This window comes from Giraffa tippelskirchi, chromosome 13, assembly GCF_054371585.1.
Source record: "Giraffa tippelskirchi isolate mGirTip1 chromosome 13, T2T-mGirTip1v1.2.pri, whole genome shotgun sequence".
NCBI lineage: Eukaryota > Metazoa > Chordata > Mammalia > Artiodactyla > Giraffidae > Giraffa > Giraffa tippelskirchi.
The window spans coordinates 19,334,352-19,348,872 of NC_137287.1; the positions used below are offsets into that span (position 1 = coordinate 19,334,352).

Here is a 14,521-nt window from a genome sequence, read left to right on the forward strand (position 1 = left end):
GGGAAAATACAGACCACTCAATAGATGGTGTAGGGACAACTGGTTAATCATTTGTGACAAAGTTAAGGTAAGGGCTTCCTTGATGATCTAGTGGTTAAGAATCTGCCTTGCAATACAGGGGACACTGGTTTGATCCCTGGTCCGGGAAGATCGTACATGCTGCAGGGAAACTAAGTCCAGGTGCCTAGAGACTGCAAGCTACAACTACTGAACCCACATGCAGTAACTACTGAAGCTCTCATGTCTAGAGTCCACGCTCCACGACAACAGAAGCTGCTGTAATGAGACACCTGTGTACCACAACGAGAGAGTAGCCCCCGCTCATCCACAACTAGAGAAAGCCCATGCACAGCCAGGAAGACTCAGGGAAGCCAAATAAATAAGCTTTGAAAAAAATTAGTTAAAACTGCTATCTTATGACGTACAAAATAATAAAGATAGATGAATGATCTAACCATAAAACCAAAGCCAAAGAAAATGCTATTAAGGATTGAGAATGGCCTACCTAAAAACCACAAGCCATAAAGTTACATGGTCAAGACTCTACAACCTGAAGAGTCATCATTTCTGTATTATGAAATGGACAGTACAAGCTACACTGAAAAACAAGCAACAGCTTGAGAGAAAACCCTGCAACAAATAGCAAGGCAATGGATCGCTACTGCAGATACAAAAGGTTCTTACAAATCAATAATAAAAACACAAATAGCCAAATTAAAAAAAGACAGCAACCCAGTAGGGCAGTGACATGGGAGAGTGGATTTGCACTAAAAATATCCATGAGTGTGAGCAGACAGACAATGCTCGGTCTCATTTGTGATTTTTAGAAATGCAAATTAAAAATAGGAAAGCAGATTGGCATTTGCCTTCAAAATATTTCAGACTAGAAGCTGGGCCCTGCTCTCTGGGGTACAGCTGTGAAGATGCAATCAGTAGGCTGGTCAAGGGGAAACACCGGCTTTCCTAAGAGGTGATATTGTGACCTGTGACCTGCTTTCATGTCAATGATGGCGGGGGGATGGGGGGTGATTTTTGGATTCAGTTGAGAAATCAGATGAACTTCTATAATCCAGCACAACAGAATTTCAGCCTTACAGGCCCTGGTCTGGTTTCTAATACATAAAGACTACTGAAAACCAGCAAAGCAGAACACCAGAATTCTAAGACCTCATCAGGAAATATCATCTTGAGCACTTGTATTCAGGTCTAATCATTTTCTGGAGAAGGAAATGGCAACTCACTCCAGTATTCTTGCCTGGGGAAATCCCATGGACAGAGGAGCCTCGTGGGCCACAGTCTATGGAGTCGAAAAGAGTCGGACCCCTTAGTAGCTGAGCATTAATCACTTTAACCATCCGACACATGCTTACCGTGTGTCTATACTGTGAATGGCACTAAAGTAGACAGGTCCCTGCTTTGTTTTTATCCTGATGGGAAAGACAAATATTAAACAACATGTCTGAACTACACCTGGGCTGATCACCACAAAGGAGACACACAGAGTGTCACAAGAACATGGAACGGGGGCTGTATCTTGTCTGCAGGTGCCGGAGAGGCCTCCTTGAAGAAGCCATTCTGGTCCATCAATATGCTCTATCAGCTTGGCCTTCCAGTGTATCCAGAATCATGGATTCCCAGCATCTCTACCTCTACCATCCTGATCCAAGTCCCCAGCATGACTTGAGCTATTCCGAGAGCACGTCTCCCTGCCTCCATGCTGCCCCCTACAGCCTGTTCTCCACACAGACTCGGCGAGGATCCTGTTCCACTCCAAGACGGTGGATCTGTCTTCCATTCCAAGGCCCCCAGCGGCTCCCATCTCGTTGACACTGAAAGCTGGATCCTCACAAGAGCTCCTCTCCTCCTCTTTCCCCCCGGGTCTTGCTACTCCTGGACCAGCCGGGCCAGCTTCTGCCCCAGGGCCTTTGTACCTTCTGCCTGGGACACTGTTTCCCCAGCTGTCCATCCTCGGGCTCACTTCCTCCCCAGCACTGACCTTCTGGGTGGGACCGTCCCTGGGCATCCCAGCTCACGTGGCAACTCCCTCCAACACTCCCGCGGCATCGCCCACCAGTGCAGGGACCAGGTATGTTGCTGGTTTGTTTCCTGGCTGCTTCCCCCATTACATGCTCCACAAGAGCACCACCTGTGCCTGCTTTGTTCACTTCTACATCGGTGCTACCACAGGGCCTCCATAAATCGAGCAGGGTCTCAATAAAGAACATCAAGCGGAGAAATTAGTCTGAGGCATGACGTGGAGCTGATCGGACAAGGGAGGGCGGGAGAAAGCATCTCGGGAGGGGTTGGGCTGCTGAAAGGCCCCAGGGAAGGCAGGCACAGGGCACGCTGGAGGAACTGAGAGGGAGGTGGGGAGAAGGGAAAGAGTCGGGGGGAAGCAAAATTGGAGAAGCAGGATAGAGCAGGCAGGGCTGGGTGGACCACGTGAGGAACTTTGCTCTTTTTCTAACAGCAATAGTGTGTGCATGCTCAATCGTGTCCGACTCTTTGCAGCCCCATGGGCTGAGGCCCGCCAGGCTCCTCTGTCCGTGGAATTTTCCAGGCAAGAACACTGGAGTGGATTGCCATTTCCTACTCCAGCAATAAAAAGCCATTAAATCAGGGAGTGACATGGGCCCAGGCACCTTTCCCAAACCTCTGGCTTCGGTGTGAGAACTGGATTTGGGGAGGGAAGCACCACTGGGGAGCTCAACTGGCAGATTAGTGCCCTGGCTCAGATCACGGATGACATGAACATGGACTGAGACGGCAGCCACGGAGGTGGAGGAAAGGAAATAGATTCCAGAAACATTTTCCAGGTATAATCTAAGGTCTGAGTAATTGACAGCAGAGAGGGTGAGTAAAAGGGCAGTTCCATGATGACTCCAATCTTTTTCACTAGTGAACCGAGTGGAAAGGGGCACCATCCACTGACTTTCGGGTGCGGGGCAAGGGGGAGGGATGGCTTGTCAGAAAATTGGGGAAGGTGATCTAGAATGTGGTTTCGGAATTAATAAATTTGAGCTCATTCTGAAAGGGAAAGTTGCTCAGTTGTGTCCGACTCTTTGAGACCCCAAGGACTGTAACTCACCAAGCTCCTCTGTGCATGGAATTCTCCAGGCCAGAATACTGGCCATTCCCTTCTTCAGGGGATTTTCCCAACCTAGGGATTGAACCCAGGTCTCCAGCACTGCAGGCAGATTCTTTACCAGCTGAGCTACTGGGGAAGCCCAAGGTCATTCTGAGACAACCAAACAGATTTCCAGTTGGCAGGGATAGAGCTGGAGCAGTGTGATCTGATCAGGAAAGGTGAGGTGTGTCCTACCACTGAGTGCCACGTTTTACCTTGTGGCGGATGGAGAATCAAAAAGTTTCAAGTAACAAAGTGATAGGGTAACATTTGTGATTCTGAAAAATCACCCTGGCCACGGCATAAACACTTGGGACAGGGGAGTGGCCAGACTAGAAGCGGGCAAAACAGTAAGGACGTTCTGCCCCAGGTCAGGTGAGCGAGGGCTGCAGCCAACAGGAAGAAAAGGGAACAGACTTTCCAACTGTTGCCAGCCTGTCTCCCCCACAGCTGCTGGGGACTTTTCTTTTTTTTTAATTTTTATTTAGCTTTGACTGTGCTAGGTCTTCAAGGCTGCACGCAGGCTTTCTCGAGTTGCAGCAAGCCAGCTTCTCATTGCAGTGGCTTTTCTCGTTGTGAAGCATGGGATCTAGAATGTGGACTCAGTATTTGCAGCTCACAGGCCTAGTTGCCCCACAGCATGGGGATCCTCCCGAAGCAGGGATTGAACCCGTGTCCCCTGCATTGGCAGGCAGCTTCTTAACCACTGGACCATCAGGGAAGTCCCTGGGGATTTTTCTAAAACACAAACTCAGAGAATGTCAGTTCCCCCACTTTAAAACCCTCAGGACCTTTTCCCACTTTGTTCTCTGACAGCCTCTCTTTCTACCTAGCCCCCACTCAAGGTCAAGTTCCCCTAACACTTCAATCTCAAGAGCAATCTCTATGCTGTTCGACATCTCTATTTTCTTCTGCCTTGCCAACACCCATCTTTCTAAGACTCAACTCCTCCCCGATGAAATAAAGAAAAGTGGGGCTGACCCCTGGGAGCAGGCCTGGCCCCGCGAGCCAGGCTTCACTGCTGTTAGATGCTTGCCTGGTGCTCAGAGAGACCACACTGTCCTCCGGCTGGACAGAAGCAATCTCACAGGACAGCTTGCACAAGGTCACACTAAAACAGTGATGAAGGGAGACAAAACGGGACTCCATAATTTTGTCCAAACAGACAAAACCAAGGCCCGCTGCAGGGTCCCAAATACTTCTCTCCCTCAGCTGATGCTGAGTGACTGTGGCTTCTTTATTAACCACAGCATGTCTGACTCTAGTCACACCTCTTTTTTCTTTTTTCTATAAATTCTGTAATTTATTTTAATTCTCCCTTTTTTGGGGGGGGGGGAGTTTATTTATTTCAGGCTGTGCTAGGTCTTCATTGCTTTGCGCAGGCTTTCTCGTTGCGAGAGCAGGGGCTACTCTCTGATGCGGAGCTCGGGCTTCTCATCGAGGTGGCTTCTCTTGCGCACAGTGAGGGCTCTTCGTGCGCAGCCTTCAGCAGTTGTGGCGCCCAGGCTTAGCTGCTCCACAGCATGCAGGATCTTCCCGGACCAGGGAGCAAACCTGTATCCCCTGCATCGGCAGGTAGACTCTTATCCACAGCACCACTAGGGAAGTCTGTCACACCTTCTAGAAAAGACTGAGCTACCTAGGCAATCACAGAATTGTCTCTGCCTCCTGTGAGCACCCAATCCTGGGCAAATCCCTGCTTCCTTGAAAACCCCTCCCCACCAAATTATCCAACCAAAGCCTAAATCCTGTAAGTTCTTTCTAATACCCCTTATGGAGAGACCCCAACGCTCCCCATGAGGCGAGCTCTCCCTCATGAGAATGAGTCATTAAATCCGTTAACCATAAAAATGGAACAAAATTGTGCCATTTGCAGAGATGTGGATGGACCTAGAGACTGTCATACACAGTGAAGTAAGTCAGAAAGAGAAAAATACTGTATATTAATGAATATATTGGGAATCTAGAAAAATAGTAAAGATGAACCCATATGCAAAGCAGAAGCAGATACAAAGGTAGGGAACAAACATATGGACATGAAGGTGGGAAGACAGAGTGGGATGAATTAGGAGACTGGCATATAGACACTACTATATACAAAACAAATAATGAGAACCTACTGTATAGCACAGGGAACTCTACTCAGTGCTCTGTGGTGACCTAAATAGGAAGGAAATCAAAAAAGAAGGGATGTATATATACATATGTCTGATTCACTACGGCAACAGCAGAAACTAACACAACAGTGTAAAGCAACTATGTGTGTGCAGATGTGTGCTCCGTCGTGTCCAACTCTGCAACCCCATGGACTGTAGCCCGCCAGGCTCCTCTGTCCACGGGATCTTCCCAGCAAGAATACTGAAGTGGGTTGCCAATTTCTCCTCCAGAGGATCATCCCGATGTAGGGATCGAACCCGAGTCTACCTGCAACTCCTGTGTTGCAGGCAGGTTGTTTACCGCTGAACTACCTGAGAAGCCCCTAAAGCAGCTATACTCGAATTAAAAGGGAAAAAACCCTGTTTAACTAAATCAGATATATTTCTAATGTTCTCTGCTGGAGGACACTGACAACTCTCACAGTAGGAAAGGATGGTGAAGTTTCTAGGAGGGAAGTTAATTGAGTGCCAATCTGAAGGCTTCCACTTTCTGTGAAGCAATTCCCTGGCATCACCCTGATTATCTTGAGGATGAAGGGAAGGTGGAGTAAATCAAAACCTGAAGGAAAGTGAAAAATGTCTGATTTAAGTCTCTGAAGAGTGTGAAAGGGAGCGAGCCAGAGAATCATACTGGAATGAATGAGACAGCTCTGTAAGGGTGCAGATGAGGCCGGCTGACACAAATCCACACAGGGCCAAGCTGCCCTGTTGTGTGATTTCTACCATCAGTATTCAAGGTGGAAACGGACAGTCTGGTTCAATCCAGGGTCTGAGGTTTACTAGGATGAAGGGCAAGGGAGATAAAGGCACTGCCGAGAGAATTACCAAGGAATGGACTATCAACTCTGAGCTCAACTGACAGGTAGGAGCCTACAGGGAAGCATCTAAAGGCTGGAGAAAACCATGGACGTCCTGACGTTTTGAAGGCAGAGCAGAAATAACTGATCAACCATGCTGAAAAGAGACTGGGATTGGAGGCTGCTGCACTGTTCATCTGTGAGGTGGTATACACAGCACCTGGAAATCCAGGGGATTATGGCAGGGATGGTAATAGAGGCGAATGAGCAGAGGTAATCACTGCAGGTGAGGTGTTCAAGAGAACAAGTGCCCTGCCTACTGGGTGGGTTCTGCACACACACACTAGAAAGTCAACTAGGATGATGGCATGAACTGAGGCAGAGGAAGGCTTGTGGGCCAGGTGCCCAAGTCGTCAATGAATTAGGCGAGTAACCAGCAAACAGACAGAAAACAGTAATATGGAGGAGAGGATGCTGGGGACATGGGTCTCAAAGAAATGGGGGGAGGAGACAAAGGGCAGTAAGGACACAAATTTTGACCGTCCTAATGCTAGGACCCTGGAGAAGGAAATGACAACCCCCTCCAGTATTCTTGCCTGGAGAATCCCATTGACAGAGGAGCCTGGCAGGCCATACTCCACAGGGTCGCAGAAAGTCGGATCTGAATCGACTAAGCATGCACGCAATGCTAGGACAGCCAGGGTATGAGAAAACAGAGGCGTGACTTGGCTTCAAGAAAACAATGCCCCCAGGGGAGGGCCAGGGTCAGTGCAAAGAGACGGAGGGAATGACTAACGAGAGGCTAAGGAAACAGAGGTGGCTGGTGATCAGAGCAGTAATTTCAAAGGACTCAGTGGGGGCTGCAGGAGGGGACCGGGGGTCAAAGGTAAACAAGAGTGGGAAACTGACTGAGGGACACAGCAGTAAGTGGGAGATAGGAGAGGAGGAATGCGGAGTGGGGGTAAGTCAGCAAGAATGCTAACTGCTTTATAGATAGCTGTTGAATCAGATGGGATTCTTAGGCATAAACCTAGCATACCTCATCAGAAGAGTTCCAACTATTGGACTGTAGGAGGGATAGTCTGTGGTAGAGACAATGATGAAGACTGGGGACAATGGGAGGCTGCTGATGACAACGACTACCAATTCTGAACACCTACTATGTACCAAGCGCTGCTGGACGCACTCCACGTTTAATCCTCACAACAGCCCTCTAAGACCAGGAAGGGCCCTGTGCCAAAGAAGAGAGCAAATTAAAACAGAAACAACAGGGACTTCCCTGGTGGACCAGTGGTTAAGAAGCCACCTTCCAATGCCGAGGAACTAACGGTTTGATCCCTGGTTGGGGAACTAAGATCCCACATTCCACACAGCAACGAAACCCACGTGCCACAACTAGAGAATCTGTGCACTGCAATGAAGAGCCTGCATGATGCAATGAAAGATCTGGCATGCCACAACTAAGACCCAATGCAGCCAAATTATTTAATTAATTTAAAAAAAGAAAGAAAGAACAAAACAGAAGGAGCCCTGGGGAGCTAACTGGCTCTTTGAACATTATTTTAGGGACCTTACAGCTGTAACTCAGGGTGGCAGGAACCAGTCGGACCCCCAGTTATTTCAGTAACTTCAAACAAATAACATTCAGACTGGAGGCAAATTAAAACTAGCAATAAGAATTTATTTTAGGCTCTCCTTCATGCCAGATCCTGTGCTAACCTCTGCATGATCTCGTTTAATCCTTAATCCTCCCATCCAAAAGGCCAGTGACCATTACTATCCTCATTTTCAAGATGAGGAAACTGAGGCAGAGAGACAGTAATGTGCCCACAATTCACACAAGGAATCCCTATTTAACAAGATGAATTTGTGACAAGACTTATGGATTCCAAACGTTACAGGGAAGAGGCAGGTCACAGTATCACAGACTTTGAAAGTCCTTGAATCCTGCAAAACATTTTTAAAACATTAACTTATGGATTCTCACCATCTCATCGCATGTTTTTTCCAGATGAGAGAAAACCTGGTGCCAAAAAAAAAAAAAAAAAAAAAGGCTCTGAAGAAATGCATCCAGATGGCAAACAGGTCTGGTTTTTATAGACCCAAGACCCATCCCAGAAGGTTCTGATTCAGTGGATCCAGAGTTGGGCCCGAGTAACTGTGTATCTTTTAAAAGCTCCACAGGCTATGCTGGTGTACAGTTCAGGCTGGGAACCACTGCCTTAGATTCTCTGCAGTTCCAAACCCAAACTTTCTCTACAACATTGAGATATCTGAAGAACACTGAGGGCACTAAAAATGGAAGCAGAGAAGAGCTGAAATTATAAAACTATCCAAGAGAGAGCCAAGGAAGCACATGTTCTAGTTACATTATTTCTCTGTACTTTTTGTGTCTGAACTAATATGCTTTTTTTAAAATCATTTTTATTGGAATATGGTTGATTTATAATGTATTAGTTTCTGCTGTTATAGCAAAGTGAACCAGTTATACATACACATATATCCACCCTTTTTTAGATTCTTTTCCCATAAAGGTCATTATGGAGTACTGAGTAGTTTCTTGTGCTATAAAGTAGGTTCTTATTAGTTATCGCTTTTATATATAGTAGCCAATTAGCTTTAAGTAAGCAAGTTGGCCAGACTTCCCAGGTAGTGCTAGTTGTAAAGAACCCCCCTGTCAATGCAGGAGACCTCAGAGACGCGGGTTCAATCCCTGGGTTGGGAAGATCCCCTGGAGAAGGGCATGGCAACCCACCCCAGTATTCTTGCCTGGAGAATTCCAGGAACGGAGAAGCCTGGTGGGCTACAGAATTGGGGTCACAAACAGGCAGACACCAGTGAAGCGACTTAGCACACACGCAAGCAAGTTGGCCACAAATGTTACCAACAAATATTAAATAAGCCAATCATTACCAATTGATATTAAGTAAACCTAACCCTAACCTGCTCTTGAAAAGTATTTTATTTTCCTCTGGTAATTCTGAAGACACTTCTGATTTTCTTAGCAAACAGCAGCCAATATGAGAAAAATTGCTCTTAATTCAACAATGCTACAGACGTAGTCAACAGCAACCAAAAGATGGAGGAGAAATAAGTTGGGTGTAGTTCATTTAAGTTCACAAATTCCACCAAGAACTGCCTTCACGCCTTTAATACTTATGAACGTATTTATTTATGTAATCAACCACCATTAACACCTAGTACATGCCAGACACTGTTCTAAGTGCTTTACTAATACTAAATATCATTTCATCTTTACAGATGACTGAATATCATTTCATCCCCACTTTATAGATCAGGAGATTGAGACAGAGAGTAGTTTAGTAGCCTGCGCAAGTTTCCACAGCCAGGACCAGCCTGACAGTCTGGCTCCAGAGTCAATGTTCTGAATCGCTATGCTTGGTCTCCAAGAACCTATACAAAGCGCGAGCCCTAACCCAAAACTTTTGTTTTCTGGACTCAGTCCCTACACGGCCCCAGCTTCCAAGGCATTTATTCAGTTCCTCTAACAGTCCATGAGCCTTCCTTGCTCTGCCTGAACACCCTCCTACATGCCTATTCTCTCTTTTTTTTTTAAAGTCTCTGTTCCCAGCTCAAACGCTATCAACTAAATTACAAACTCTAATGGTGCACTGTATTTCTCAGCACACAACACAAAATTGTAATTATGCTACTTCCTGAGTAATTACTTGCTTCCTGCCTTTTCCAACCAGGCAGGTGACTTCAGACACCACGTCAATCTTGTTCATCTTTTGTTCTCAATCACTGAATACCTACCAACCAAAAGGAAAAGCCTGGCACAAAGTAAGCTCTCAACAATTTTTGCTGAATGAATGAAAGAGTAGCATACACTCAAGCCTCATGTTTTCTTTTCCATGCTTTCAGGTACTTGACACATACCTCCGCTCACAGCGTTCCCCACACAGCCCTCACCACCACCCTAAAAGTGTAGACTCCTATAACACACAGGTAACAGCTCTGGAAAATACTGGCTCTGCACGCAAATATTAAGCGGCCCTGGACAGGTCATCTCCCTCATTAACTGGCCTGAGTTTCAGGTGCACAATGGAGATCATGACAAGTCCCAGTGAAACGTAACCTATGAAAGAGGGAAGACCTTCACTTCTCCTCATAACCCATCAAAACTGCAGTTATTACTGGCTTCACGTGTTTCCAACAAAAATGTGGCTCCGAGAAGGCCAAGCCCATGTCTGCCTGGTTCGGCGCCATGTCCCAGGCACAATAACCCCAGGCTCGTACTGTGCAGGCAAACGGCAAAAGTTGGAAAATTGAAAGTTAAGTAGATGAATCCTTGCTCTGAGCATTTCACAGATGTCACACGAGTTGACCGATGCCTTTTGGCGTAAAAGCGTATTCCTTAGACACAGCCCGCACCCCCGACCTAGGCCCCAGACCCCCGGAAGGCTGGTCCCTTAACCCCGCACCGGGCAGGCACCTCTTGCATATAGAAGCATCTTCGCAAGTGCCGCGCACGCCCTCGTCGTCCGTGTCGGTAGGGGAAGAACAGGTGGTGAAAGAGGGCCTCCTCAGGCTAGCAGCCATGGGTGTGGAGGTTTCGGGGTGGTGCGTCCACCGGAGACATGAAAGCCGGATCGACGGACGCCTGAGGAAAGAATGAGCGGCGGAGAAAGCAGGAGAGAGGGGCTGGGCTCCACCAGGCTCAGGGGCGCAGCTTAGTGACGCCACCTGCGGCGGCTGCCCTAGCTTCCCGCTGATTGGCGCCTCTATGGAGATGCTCGTTGGACAATTTCCCACCCACTCAGCCTGAGGAGATGCCCATTGGATCACTCCTTTGGCCCCGCCCACACAACCCGGAAATTCCTTGAGGGGGAAAGTAAACTGAAATTGACGCAAGAGAGCACCGCAATGCTCTCCGGGAAGTGTAGTCTTAGCTGCTTTGGAAGGTCACCTGGTTTCTCACAGCTAGTCACGGAATTTTATAACTGTGATTAACTCAGCGCGGATCCTCAGCGTTATGGCGAAGGACAGAGAATCCAACCGGAAACAAGTGTCAGTGTTAACAATGAGTTGGAACTCAGTCTTATTCAGCAACTCAACAAATATTTATTGAGCGCCTACTCCACGCCAGTCACACAAAATCACCCTAGCTACATTTCAAGTGTGTGTGTGTGAAGTCGTGGTGGTGACCAGGTTGGTACAACCAGAATGAATCCCAGGAGTTGGATGGGAGTCACTAAACCTAGAAACAAGACCCGGAGCTGACTGTGGCTCAGATCATGAACTCCTTATTACCAAATTCAGACTTAAATTGAAGAAAGTAGGGAAAACCACTAGACCATTCAGGTATGACCTAAATCAAATCCCTTATGATTATACAGTGGAAGTGAGAAATAGATTTAAGGGACTAGATCTGATAGAGTGCCTGATGAACTATGGACGGAGGTTCGTGACATTGTACAGGAGACAGGGATTAAGACCATCCCCATGGAAAAGAAATGCAAAGAAGCAAAATGGCTGTCTGAGGAGGCCTTACAAATAGCTGTGAAAAGAAGAGAAGTGAAAAGCAAAGGAGAACAGGAAAGATATTTCCATTTGAATGCAGAGTTCCAAAGAATAGAAAGGAGAGATAAGAAAGCCTTTCTCAGTGATCAATGCAAAGAAATAGAGGAAAACAACAGAATGGGAAAGACTAGAGATCTCTTCAAGAAAATCAGAGATACCAAGGGAATATTTCACGCAAAGGTGGGCTCAATAAAGGACAGAAATAGTAGGGACCTAACAGAAGCAGAAGATGTTAAGAAGAGGTGGCAAGAATACACAGAAGAACTGTACAAAAAAGATCTTCATGACCCAGATAATCACGGTGGTGTGATCACTCACCTAGAGCCAGACGTCCTGGAATGTGAAGTCAAGTGGGCCTTAGAAAGCATCACTACGAACAAAGGTAGTGAAGGTGATGAAATTCCAGTTGAGCTATTTCAAATCCTGAAAGATGATGCTATGAAAGTGCTGCACTCGATATGCCAGCAAATTTGGAAAACTCAGCAGTGGCCACAGGACTGGAAAAGGTCAGTTTTCATTCCAATCCCAAAGAAAGGCAATGCCAAAGAATGTTCAAACTACCACACAATTGCACTCATCTCACACACTAGTAAAATAATACTCAAAATTCTCCAAGCCAGGCTTCAACAGTATGTGAACTGTGAACTTCCAGATGTTCAAGCTGGTTTTAGAAAAAGCAGAGGAACCAGAATCAAATTGCCAACATCTGCTGGATCATCGAAAAAGCAAGAGAGTTCCAGAAAAACATCTATTTCTGCTTTATTGACTATGCCAAAGCCTTTGACTGTGTGGATCACTATAAACTGTGGAAAATTCTCAAAGAGATTGGAATACCAGACCACCTGACCTTTCTCTTGAGAAACCTGTATGCAGGTCAGGAAGCAACAGTTAGAACTGGACATGGAACAACAGACTGGTTCCAAATAGGAAAAGGAGTACGTCAAGGCTGTATATTGTCACCCTGCTTATTTAACTTCTATGCAGAGTACATCATGAGAAATGCTGGGCTGGAAGAAGCACAAGCTGGAATCAAGATTTCTGGGAGAAATATCAATAACCTCAGATATGCAGACTACACCACCCTTATGGCAGCAAGTGAAGAGGAACTAAAAAGCCTCTTGATGAAAGTGAAAGAGGAGAGTGAAAAAGTTGGCTTAAAGCTCAACGTTCAGAAAACTAAGATCATGGCATCTAGTCCCATCACTTCATGGGAAATAGATGGGGAAACAGTGGAAAGAGTGTCAGACTTTATTTTTGGGGGCTCCAAAATCATTGCAGATGGTGATTGCAGCCATGAAATTAAAAGATGCTTACTCCTTGAAAGGAAAGTTATGACCAACCTAGATAGCATATTTAAAAACAGAGACATTATTTTGCCAACAAAGGTCCATCTAGTCAAGGCTATGGTTTTTCCAGTAGTTATGCGTGGATGTGAGAGTTAGACTGTGAAGAAAGCTGAGCGCCGAAGAATTGATGCTTTTGAACTGTGGTGTTGGAGAAGACTCTTGAGAGTCCCTTGGACTACAAGGAGATCCAATCAGTCCATCCTAAAGGAGATTAGTCCTGGGTGTTCATTGGAAGGACTGATGCTGAAGCTGAAACTCCAATACTTTGGCCACCTCATGCAAAGAGTCGACTCATTGGAAAAGACCCTGATGTGGAGGGATTGGGGACAGGAGGAGAAGGGGACAATACAGGATGAGATGGCTGGATGACATCACCAACTCGATGGATGTGAGTTTGGGTAAACTCCAGGAGTTGGTGATGGACAGGGAGACCTGGCGTGCTGCGATTCATGGGGTCACAAAGAGTCGGACACGACTGAGCGACTGAACTGAACTGAACTGAAACCTAGAAAAAGCTCTCTTTTCTGGCAGATTTGAACGCAGGAGGCTGTACCTTTGGAGCTACCGGGAGCCATCCTGCTATCTCATATCACCTGAGAATTCCCAGGCAGTCTGGAGGACTGTGTGCTCAGTTAGAGGTGACCTGGCTTTGCAGTGTGGGAGCTTATGGGAACGTCACCAGAGCCTGTGACACTAATCAATCAGAAGGGGCTAAATTCAGAAAGATGAAATAAACCGTTATCCAGCACTTGGAGCTTTCATTCTGACCTGAGTGTACATTATTTCTCCCGACCCATCACCACCTGATAGAACGTCAATGAAACCATTATACTCCTTCTTCGCTGGCCCAGTATTCCAAGTTTTTGGCCTGTGATGTCATAGCTGTAGCCTATTGAAAAGTCTGACTTTCCTCTGAACTACTTTTGCACCTTTCTCAAAAATTAGTTCAGCATATTTATGTGGGACTATTTCTGGGTTCTGTGTTCATTGATCTATGTATCTATGTCTCTGCAAATACTACACAGTCTTGGTTACTGTAGATACACATTAATAATAAGTTTTAAAACTGAATGGACTGACTGCTCCCATTTTATTACTTTTTCAAAGTTGTTTTGGCTATTCTAGTTCCCTTATCTTTCCATAAATTTTAGATTAATCTTGTCTATATCTAGGAAAAAAGGCATACTGGGTTTTGATAGGAATTACATTAAATCTATCAATTTGGGGAGAATTGACATTTTACTATGTTTTGTCTCCAAATTCATGACTATGGCATATCTCTGCATTTATTTAGACCTTTGATTTATTTTATCAGTGTTGTAGAGTTTTCAGTGTAAAAGTCCTGGACATACTTTGTTAGATTTACACTTGATTATTTTAATTTAGTGCTTGTAAATGTATTGTAATTTTTGGCACCCACATGTTCATTGCTAGTATCTAGAAATACCATTGATGGTTGTGTTTATTTTGTATCCTGTGACATTATTGAACTCAATTACTTTTTAATAACTTCTTGTGGCATGAGGCCTGCAATTAGAGTTCTATTTTTTT

The 14,521-nt window shown here is 45.8% G+C and overlaps 1 protein-coding gene across 2 annotated transcripts in view; it reads right to left on the bottom strand.

Moving 5' to 3' along the window:
- Positions 1-10,763, bottom strand: part of LCMT1 (leucine carboxyl methyltransferase 1) — a 65,727-nt gene extending 54,964 nt beyond the window's left edge. Inside the window, exon 1 of one of the 2 annotated variants that reach the window (XM_081554431.1) lies at positions 10,537-10,763. In XM_081554431.1, the coding sequence (XP_081410557.1) occupies positions 10,537-10,643 (107 nt within the window). In that variant the 5' untranslated portion in view covers positions 10,644-10,763. The remainder of the gene's footprint in view (positions 1-10,536) is intronic. The other variant, XM_081554432.1, reaches the window with a different exon arrangement.
- Between the last annotated feature and the right edge of the window lie 3,758 nt (positions 10,764-14,521).